General features: G+C 36.6%; 1 protein-coding gene across 1 annotated transcript; it reads left to right on the top strand.

The window, feature by feature from the left end:
* The first annotated feature begins 1,314 nt into the window (after nucleotides 1-1,314).
* On the top strand, nucleotides 1,315-10,139 carry LOC132300090 (U11/U12 small nuclear ribonucleoprotein 35 kDa protein-like). The gene is made up of 8 exons (XM_059797030.1): nucleotides 1,315-1,543; nucleotides 1,638-1,735; nucleotides 1,850-1,901; nucleotides 5,172-5,242; nucleotides 8,043-8,133; nucleotides 8,207-8,282; nucleotides 9,461-9,539; nucleotides 9,790-10,139. Exons 1-8 carry the CDS (start codon nucleotides 1,378-1,380, stop codon nucleotides 9,922-9,924), a joined length of 768 nt encoding a protein of 255 aa, XP_059653013.1. The 5' UTR covers nucleotides 1,315-1,377; the 3' UTR covers nucleotides 9,925-10,139.
* The last annotated feature ends 1,126 nt before the right edge of the window (nucleotides 10,140-11,265 follow it).

Below are 11,265 nucleotides of genomic sequence, written 5' to 3'. Positions count from 1 at the left end.
ATACCTTGTGATGACTTGAGCTATAGTGTTTGCAGGGATAGGAGTAACTACTTGAAGAAATACGTTCTGAACGATATTCCTTCCTACTCAGATCTCCTCACTTCAGACAACCTCTTAGCGCTCTCATCACTCGGCTACAACATGAGCAGACTTCAGATTCCTTCTTTTGGCAGGAAGAAAAATACTCCCCCAGCCACTCCTGCTGCTGGGGTGACCTCCTCTCCAGCGTCAGCCTCTTCTTCAGCCACCATCTCTGACACCGTCCCGAGCACAGTGGCTATTAACTCTGTTGCCAGCGCCCCTGCTGCCAACCAGAGCGCGTCTCCCCAATCTACCATAGCTCCTGCTGCTGCGGGGGGCGGTCGGGACAAAGAACGAGACAAAAGGCCTCATCCTGACAGTGAAGTCGATCCTGAGGAGGGGCCTCTCATTAGAAGGACCCGGGTCTCCGGGCCGGGTGCTCTCTTGCACCGAGCGATCAGATCTCCTGCTCCCTCTGGGCCTGCTGCAGCTGGTGGCTCCGCTTCTGCTTCAGGCCCCCCTTCTATCCCCACCTTACCGCCATGGGCCCCTCGGTACACCCGAATGGATGGGACGTTCGTGAAACCGAACGAGACCATGCTGAAGGATGGCCAGACCGCCATGGCCTACTACAGGAGCATGTGGACTCCGAAGGACCTTGAGGCGGCAAAGGGCCTATCCCAGAAGGATGTGTTCAGCCGCTTTCCCCAATCTGCTATGGAGGTGACTTTTATTTTTCAACTCATGAATTCTCTCATATTATTTGGTCTTGCCTTCGCCCAACCTGACTATTGGCTTAACCGTTTTTAATGTGCACCTATGCAGACATTGTTCGGAATGATGGCCATGCAGAAGCAGGTGGAGATGGGGAACGCCAGGGCCCGTAAGTTTTCTGACAGCCTGGAGGTGGCTAAAAGGAAGTTTGTCCACTTTATTTACTTAAACAGTTTTTAAAAAATAATTATTTAACACGCTATCAGTATAGTCAATCACGTCAAATTCGATGTTAATTGAGAATTTTTTTTTTCAATTTATCGTTACTCTTTGTAGAATTTTTTAATCATTACTATGTGTTAATCGAGAGATTTTTTAGGAGACAAAAAAGAAAAAAGAAAATAAAAATTGTCTTCTTTTTACATAGTTGCATCGGGTGAAAATCAGCTTGAGTGAAATAGTGTGCATCTACTCAAAGTGGATTGACGTCACCTACGTTTGAAAATGCATAGTGAAAAATATTGAGATCTTACAAAAATGTTGGAATATATTTTTATTTATAAAAATGGAGAAAATAAATTACTGTGCAACTGGGGTGATCCCTATCCGCATCTTTGAAGAGAGATTGTTTTTAGCATAGAGATGGTAGAGGGGATAGAGAGAATGAGTAGTAGCAGCGGCAACGTAAACTCTGTGTTCTACGCCGACACATACCATCCGATTCAGACAGGAAGCATCGACGGTACGGACATTCATCCTCACGACAACGCCGTCTACAGAGCTCTCCTCTGTTCTTCCGCTGGCCTCTGTACGTTACCAAAAATTCTCTCTCTCTAAACCAAATTCCACTTTCAACCCACTTGACTTCTTCTTAATTTGCTCGGAAAATTGATGTTTTGCAGATGACCCATTTGGTGATCCGAAGGTTACAGGGGACCCTTATTGCACTATCTTCGTGGGTCGTCTCTCTCACTTCTCCACAGAAGAGACTCTTCACAAGGTATTACTTAAGATAATTTTCTACTCTCTTTTGTTTTCTGATATTTTCACTCCTTTTCTCAGCGACCAAACGCATTTTCTGGTGCATTGGAAATGTGGGTTTTGTGTATTTCAGGCTATGAGCAAATATGGGAAGGTGAAGAACTTGCGATTGGTCAGACACATTGGTAATTTCTGTTTTCTGCTCCCTTTTTTGTGGTAACGAAGTGGTATATGCTTGTGTGTTCATTGTAAAATTTCAATTTAGTATGCACTTGCTGACGTTAATGATTGGAAATTTCATCTCTCTATTCACATTCTTGGGTGTAAAAAATTGTTGCTTTTATAAATTCTTTTTTTAGAATTTGTTTTGCCGTTTGTTTTTTTTTGTTTTTTTTTTCCTCCTCCACTAGAGTTACCATCAATTGTTTTGAATCTTGTTTGGTGTGTCTCTTCCTAGTCATGTTAACACCAACAAGTTGCAATGAAAGTATGGCCAAGTTTAAATTTATAAAGTGCCACTACTAACTCTAACTACTAATATAACTAGGGTGGGTAGGGATCGTCCCAAGGGATTGGAGGCTATGTTAATATGGAAGCAAGGTCGGATTACTAGGTCGAGTGATCAAATGGTGTTTTGATTTGTTAATTAAACTACAATATAAATAAATTCAATACTAAACAACTAAAGTAAATAAAAGGATAGAGAACAAGAGAGAGGGGTCTTGGGATCTAGAGGTCACCACTAAACATCACCATTCTAGACACTCAATGTGTAATGAATGAGGGGAAACATGTGTTGCAATACAAAGAGGTGCGATTGATTGAATCAACAAGTATGGATTGACTAATTAAGCATACATTGTCTAAACAACCTAGTAAATAGCACAATATATCAAACTAAGCCATTAATCCTTCCTTTAAGCTCACAATCAACACACTAATAAGTTAGAGAATTATACTACTTGCATTCATAAGTATGGAACATCAAACAACAAGTATGGATTGTCCTCACATCTAAGAAAGTAAAGCAACTACACTACATCTAAGTTAAGGACATGGAAATTAAATTAAGGTAGAGACACAATCCATCAAGAAATGAGTAGGAACCATCAAACAAATCATAAGAGTATACTATTTAAGCACTATGCCATTCATAGCATCAATACACATAGACATGCATCAATATCACAAAACCAAGAGATAAACACATGAACATCTACTCTAGCATACATAGACATATGGATAGAATGAAATGATCAATTGGAAGTATTAATCAACACAAATCATTGTAAGAATAAGATTCATGTATAAATCAAATGTCAAGACAACATTACAACACAAATTCCCTCAAAATACAAAACATCAAGGTCTAGAAGGCATGCTTAGGGCTAACTCTAGCCCCAAGAAGATGTTTAGCCACTCATTGATATAGTCATCCAACCCTTAAGGGCCATCTCCATGGTAGAAATGCTCTTCTTCTTGATAAAAACCTTAGAAGAATGGAAGAACTCCCAAAAATAGTGTATGTCTCTCTAAGCTCTAGCCTCCTCTCCAAGATATGTGATATGAGATGCATTGAGATCTCTAAGTTATGTTGAGATATGATGTAAAAATGGCTCAAAATCCTTATATAGGAAGCTCAAGTGTCACACCCAATGGTTAGGTCTCGTGCACTAGGGTCCCTTCAATGATTACACCACGAGCCATCTTTTAATGAGCTGGACTCTGTTTTATTTTGGACTTAAGGAGGTTCGATTGATTGAATTCAAATGAGATCGATCGAACTGTGGCTAGATCCATCGAATTAAGGCCAGATCGATCAATCCTTGGCGGCGCCTTTTTCAAATAAGACAAATTTGAGATATTTTTGGGATATTTTGGGAAAAAGACAAAAGTGGTAGGTAGGGATAAGATCAAGGAAGTTCAATCAATCTGAAGAAAGTTGGATCGATTGAAGATGGAATTTCTTTGAGGATAAGGACAAGGGGTCTGATTCATCTTGGTGAGGTGAGATCGATCAATGTGAGATCGATCGAAAATATTCCTGATCGATCGAAGTTTGCTGATTTCCACCACTTTGCTCCATTCTTCCATTCAGCTTGAGATTGCTTCTTTTATGCTCTAATTTGGTTGAATTGACTTATTTTGGGGATAAGCACCTGAAAAGGGTAATAACATGAAATTAGTTTAAAATGGGAAAGTAAAATAGATAAAGGTCCTAGAATACTCAAACTTAAGGGGTTTAAATGCGCACTTTTCAGCGTTCAATCATTGTTCATCTCTTTTATTTATTTATTTATTTTTATTTTATGGCGATGGTCAATTTTGGTAGTGCATTTCATTTATATGATTGTGAAAGTTTATCTACTTATCGAAGATATTGACATGTCTATCTAATTATTTGTTTTTGAAGAAGACCACTTTTATGCTATTCTACATAATACAATACATAAAATCTTGTAGTGTGTTTTGGGCATTGAATTCACTTGCCACTGACACTGCAGAATTTTTTACGATATGACCTGCTATTAGTCTCTCACCAGATTTTTAAATAATTTTCTAAATAAACTAAAGTACCAGGCTAGATCCAAAGATGCACATGATTGTGATAAATTGGAGCTATTATCCGATCTATAAAATGCCTACCCTACCCTATTGTAAAGCAAAACCATAACTAGAAATTATTTATTCAGAAACCAAATTTTAGTCAGCCAATATTTTATAATCCCTCTTCTTTTTTTCTTTCTTTCTATTATGAAATTGAATTGGTTCCCCCGTTGGAATTAGCTGTCCCTCCTCAAACAAATCTATAGATTCCTTCCAAATTATGAATTCTGTAAATTGTTTATTTGCTTACTCTTTAATGAATTTGATTTGTGTGATAATGTATTGTTTATTTTTAATTTATTCTACTATAGAATGCCAAATAATTAACTTAAAATTTTTTTCCTTGTGGAATTTAGTAGTTGAGAACAAGAACCTTTCAATAGATTTATGATGAAACCATTAATTTGTAAATTTTGGATTTTTTTTAATTTTTTTTTAGGATTATATCTGCATTTGAGAAACTTTGAAGTCCCTGTCCAATTAGATTAGGTGGTCACTCAATTCAATAGACGCCTATAGAAAATTTTGTGTTTTTCTCCAAACATAGTATGTGTGAATTTTCTTTCTCCAAGTGCTAGCAGAGGTGTGGCAATCTTATGAATACTTGTAGTGGCATTCCTATCAGTATATGCATAGTGTTATTAAATATTTATTTTCTTGAATTTTGGTAGCTCGTACGGAATTTGTCTCAAAGATAGGATAAGATGTTTTGCTCGTGGTCATCCATGTTGGTCTCAGTCTGTATTGGTTTTATGTTATTCCTGCAAACTAGTTGCATTGCCAAAATTATCATTTGAGTTTATATATGATTACTTGCCTTTCTAATTTGGCTGGTGCTTCGTTGGCAGTAACCGGTGCATCACGTGGTTATGCCTTTGTTGAGTTTGAAACTGAAAGAGAGATGCGGCGAGCATATGAGGTGAGATGGTTAAGTACTTAATAGTTTCGTGTTCATCAAAACGTAAGAAAGATTGACATCTGGCCCCTCCCTCACTCCTCAGCAATAACACATTGGCTTTACAGATTTCAACTTTCATCTTTTCAGGAGTGTGAACCATGCTTCTTATTGGAATTAATTTTCCTAATACTGTCATTGCTCTGTAAATTGCATATGTTTGGGATAAGAATAAAATTCATATTTATTGGCCTTGAAAAGAAAAGAAGGAATAAAAAGGGTCTTGGAACATGTTTAGAATTGAGGAAGAAGACATTAAAGAGACTTGTTTAGAGAGCAAGCAGTAGCTCGGTTTCTGTCAGCTTCCCACGTGATCTTAGTTTAAGAGCTTGGCGACCAAGCTTTTGAGGTGAGACTAAGGTTTAGGTAATAATTATAAATTTGTGATATTATGAAGCTTTTATGTGTTCCCAAAAGTAAAATAGAAGAGTTGATTTACTGGAGCTTAACAATATATGAATTTTGATGCATGTTATTCCTTATAGTGGATAAAACAGTATTGGGTTGTTGTAATGCATCTGCAAGGGTGTATATATGAGAGTGGGTTGATGTTATGAAAGCTTTTGGAGAGCAGGAGAGAGTTTAGGGGAACCTCAATTACATAAACTTGCATATGACGCGGAACTAAGGGATAAAATGCTTCCGGATTTGTAAGAAGCTATTGCTGAATTATTGTGTTGCCTATAATTAGGATACGTAGAACAAATTTGGTGATCTTATCATTGAGAATTGAGGGCATTTGCCTCTCTATCCATTAGTCTTAGTACACAGGGAGCTCTAATTACCTATATATCCAGTAATATTAAATGGGGAATGTGAATCTACTTCCTTATTTCTGAACTTCAAAGCACGGTGAAGCAATTATAGTGGGGAGCAGGGACGGACCCAGAAACTCAAGGGAGGGGGGGCAATACTGAATTTTTTAATAATTTCAGGGGGGGGCAAAGGTAATATTTCATTAGTATATATATCAGAATGATAAAAATAGTGGGACATAATAGTAAAAAAAAAAATATTTCAGGGGGAACCCTTAGTACAACTTAGGTCCGTCCCTGGTGGGGTGCCAGTATTACTTTAGGATGAAATGTTTAAGGGTGACACGTCTTAAATGGGTTATTATCATGCCTCATTGTCTTAAACAAACTGAAATTTAGGAAGAACTTAGAAAAAATTCAAGAAAGCATTACAGCATACGAAGACTTTACCAGCTCATTAAACTGGCATTTTTGGAAGTTATGACCACCTCTTTGAGGAGGTGAGATCATACCAATTATAAGGAACTGTTAACTAGAAAATTTATAACTGTTAAAAAATCCTTGATGATAATTAACAAACATTTTATACAAATATTACGTTCTAATTGTGCTCCTTGGTCAACTATATTAGAATTGATAATGCTTTCACTAAAGAGAAGGTTGAAATTTTCGGACGTTTAGTGGCAGTCTTCTGAATTTAGCATTCATGCACCATGCAAATGAAAGTTTTATGGGTGTTTTAGCAACCATTTGGATGATTTTATGTATTTGAGAGATGATCCTGTTCTGATTATTATTGTCAAGCTGATCTGAATTACTTATTCCTTTTCCATCTCTTCATAGAAGTAAAAGATTAGGTGCTGAAGATGTGCATTTTATCGTTGTCATCATAAGGAATATCTCTGTTCTTTTGCAAGATAAGCTTGGCAATAAAAAAGAGACCCTGTGATGATTAGGATACTTGGACTTCTAGTTCTTACCTTTAGCTTATTCTTGCTTCAGATTGCTATTTTTTCATGTTTACATCATCATTCTCTCTGTATTTGGAATAGTTATCCTATAGACGTGAGCTTCAAAGAAAGATTCAAAATAACTTTGACATTGAATCCTAAACCCTCACCAACCTATACTACTCCATTCTTCATGCTTGGCATTTGATCTTTGAGCTTTGAGGTTCCTTCTTGAACATTGAGGTGCATTTTTGACTTTGTCAATTTTGAATGCTCTAGCTTTGACCATTTGCCTTGTTGAATGCTATCTTGAAAATGTGATCATCTAGCACAACACTCATTATAGACGTTACTGCTTAAACACCATTAATGGTTTGTAATCATCAAAATTACTAGATTGCCCTTAGGTCAAAACCTTTGGGTCAACTAGGTTGTTCTTGGGATACTTGTTTAAAAGCCTTTAATAGTAGCATATGCTTTTCCACATAGGATAATGCAAAATTATTTTAGTTATTTAGATTGTCCTTATTGTAGTTAGTTCAGATATGCTAGCATGTTGGTGCTTGTTCCTTTTATTTCCATTATGATACTTTTCCACATATGATTATGCAAACTTATATTAGTTATTGAGGTTATCATTCTTCTTGTAATTTGTTTGCTTATGATATCATATAGGTACCTTTTCTGCGTGTGTGTCAAAAGTTATCAGATAGGTTCTTAGTCCTTCTAATATGACATTCTTTTAAATGCATTTAGTTCCTAACTTTGAGGTGTCTGTCATCCAATATATCCTATAGTTGCAGTGTCAGTTTTGTCGTACCAAATATTAAGAGAGGTCGCCATTCTCTCTCTCTCTCTCTCTCTCTCTCTCTCTCTATATATATATATATATATATATATTCTGTGGTCTGTTTACACTGTTTATATTTATTTACTTTACTGTTAGCCCTGACCCTAGGGTTTGTGATCAGATCATCCTAGTTACCCGCTGCCTGTGGAGGATCTACTGGTGCAAACTGTTAATTGAGTTGCTTATGCTTTTATACCTTTGCTGTGCAGGAGGCTCATCATTCGTTTATAGATGATTCTGAAATCATAGTTGATTACAATAGACAGCAGTTGATGCCAGGGTGGATTCCAAGAAGATTAGGTGAAGTACATTTTCTCCTCCTTGAAAATTTGTTGCTTGCTCAGATCAGTTTTAATATAATTTTCTTTGACAGGAGGGGGCCTTGGTGGTAAGAAGGAATCAGGACAGCTTCGTTTTGGAGGACGAGAAAGACCATTTCGAGCTCCGCTGTAAGCATTTACTGTACTTTCATATTACATTAAATGATTGGATAAAATTGTTGTTTTGTCCCATGCCGCCTTCTAAATTGTTGTTTCATATTACACATACATTCTAAATTTTACTTTCATATTTCATTAAATGATTGGAGAAAAGATGGCAATCACATATACAAATTGCCACATTTTCTTCATTTCTGATAAATTTTGGAAGCCACATACAAGATGTAATAGCGTAATATTATGTGCAACATGTATCACCTTGAAGTTTGATGTTCTCATTTTTGTTATTTTTCACTTCACATTGTTGGGAATATGGAGTTAGGGTTTTGCATAAAATGGAAGGACTGCATGGGATAACTAGGGTGGAAAAGTTGGAAATTTATATGAATGGAAAAGTTGAATGTTGAAAGACTCTGTGAAATGAATAGAAGTAAATGAAAAAGAATTTGAAGTTTCTTCCTTCACCTTGTTGCACAAAATATTCTGAAAAGGTAATGCATTTCTTTTATTTATAGTTATTTTATATGCTTACTAAAAGGGTTACCTAATACCGTGGTTTGGGGCGATAGCTAGTACCCAAAGTGATTAGTCCTTTCCCCAGGGGAGATGGCGTCACCCTTTGTTAGAGGTAGCGAGACTAACAGCAATTGCAGGAATAGGTTTACTTTCTTTCATTTTGGTTATGGAAGTGAAAGTAGTTTCGTTTAGTACGAGATCACTTCACATGTCACAATGCTTACACCTCTTGCTTACGAAGTTCTGTTCAAAAACCTCATCCAAGAACTTGTATAGAGAAGTATTTCCCTCGGCGCAGCAGTCTAGTACACGACTTGGCATTTCAACTGAATTCATTGTACTTGAACCTGACCAATTCATAGCTCTGGTATTATAAATGCATTGCTATTTCCATAATGTGTCTGCCTCATGTTCTCAAAGACTAAAATTGCCAATAGGTCTTTTCTTTTTCTGTGTCTTCTCACTAACTCAATGCATTAGTAGATTTCTTGCTTTGGATATAGGTAGGTACCTGCCTAGGCATTGTTCTTCAAACAGAACATACATCAATGCCATGTTTGTTTCGTAAAAACTGGCACTAGTTGAACATCTATTGATCAACCACAACTTGCATTTTGGTTGCCACACACACTAGCGATAACTGTTTTTTTTTTTCTTCTGGTGGTAACCAGACGACCAATTCCATACGATGATTTGAAAAGGCTAGGCATCCCACCTCCTCCAGAAGGAAGATACATATCACGCTTTCAGGTAACGTTCTCTCCAAGTTATTACCATTCAAATGTCTGCAGGAAAATGATCAGATTGCCATTGAACAAATTGTGGTGGTTGCGTACGAACTCGTTTCTGATTCTTATTACTCTTCTCAAGAGTCCCTTAATTTTCCCTTAATAGTTGCTTTGGAAATTTTGTTCTCCAACTTCAAATTAATTTCTTGCCAAACCCTGAACCGCCCTGTATAAATTGGCAAATTATTTCGTCTGTTCATTAAAATCTATAGGTTCCATCACCACCCAGAAGGAAAAGAAGTTCTGTGGAGAGAGAGGAACGGTCTCACAAGCGACACAAAAGCAGTAAACATTCCCATCGACACAGGAGAAGTTCTGCTAGTCGGAATTACTCTTCTGATGACTAACCCCTTAATTCTTGTTTCCTTCTCTTGTGTGTGTGACTGTGTGTGTGTGTGTGTGTGTGTGTGTGTGTGACAGAGAGAGAGAGAGAGAAAACATGCAGGTTGAATGGTTGCCACTCTTTTATCAATTGTGATATATCTCTTGATGTGTTCACTGACTCTCACAAAATTGGCTACTAAAAATAATTTAATGTCTGATCTTTTCATGGCCATCCAAATCTTTGTAGCTCAGATGTACAATTGGCATTGAATAACTAATATTTAATAACAACAATTCAGAGGAATTAATAATTGCTATAGCAAACAACTCGAGTCCGGTGGATAAATAAATCTTTCTATTTTTCTTGAAAAAAAGTAGTATTTATATGTAGAGGGGGATTTTGGAGATATTATCAGAAATGTATTTCAATTAAGGGTTTGTCGGCTCGTTTCGCCAAGAGTAGGGATCTGAATCCTCTCCAATACAAAATCCTCTAAATAAGAGTGTCGTTACACCTCTTGTATCAAATGTAAAGTACTATTATTTCAAAGGTGTAGCACTTTCTAAATATTTGGGGTTGCCATAGTTAAATCCCCAATACCCTTATTTTGAAAGTATAATCTCTTTAAAATAGTCGTGTTGCATCTTCAAAATAAGTGATATTATGACACATCGAAACGTACACTATAAAATCTTGCATGAGAAAGGATGTGAAAGGAGTGTGTGAATCTTCTGTTGTAATCTCTCATGTTGTAGTGATATTGTATTGCATTGATCCTTTATTTTAATCTCTCGTATTGTAGTGATATTATACTATTTTCAACATGTAAATATGTTGAAAATAGATATAATGGTGTTGAAAAATCCTACAATACCGAAAATTTACTGTAGAGGATTTAGGCTCGTCGAAATAATGATATGAAAAGCTACATCAGTGCTTGGCTCAAGACTGAATTCAAAAATATTTTTAGGTCTTTATATGATGGCACTGTCAGGACTGTTTAAAGATCATCAAGTTTGTGTGCGGACTAGCTAACTTATGGTCGGTTCACTTCTGTCTTATTGCATGGACTATGACCAACTCTGAAAGCGTATGACTTTTTAGTGAAAGCAATATATAGACAAATCAATTGAAAAACAAAGAGAGCATTGCAATTCCTTCGACGAAAATGCAACTTTTTCTTCTTTAACGAACATGTAAATATAATGAGGATTGACTATACAAACAAGTATCTCAAGTTCCTAGTTACTATTGGTTATAAGTAGGGTTGGCAATTCGCGTTCACGGGTCATAGTTGTGTCGTGTCAATTTAAGAGTACTTTACTAAATTGCTCAATTTGAACATGAATATTAAACGGAATGT

The sequence above is a fragment of the Cornus florida genome, unplaced genomic scaffold, assembly GCF_030987335.1.
Source record: "Cornus florida cultivar Cherokee Brave unplaced genomic scaffold, ASM3098733v1 CherokeeBrave_3.0.0_Hap2_Chr03, whole genome shotgun sequence".
NCBI lineage: Eukaryota > Viridiplantae > Streptophyta > Magnoliopsida > Cornales > Cornaceae > Cornus > Cornus florida.
Note: the sequence above shows the minus strand (reverse complement) of the source record. Positions and strands in the feature narration are given on the sequence as shown.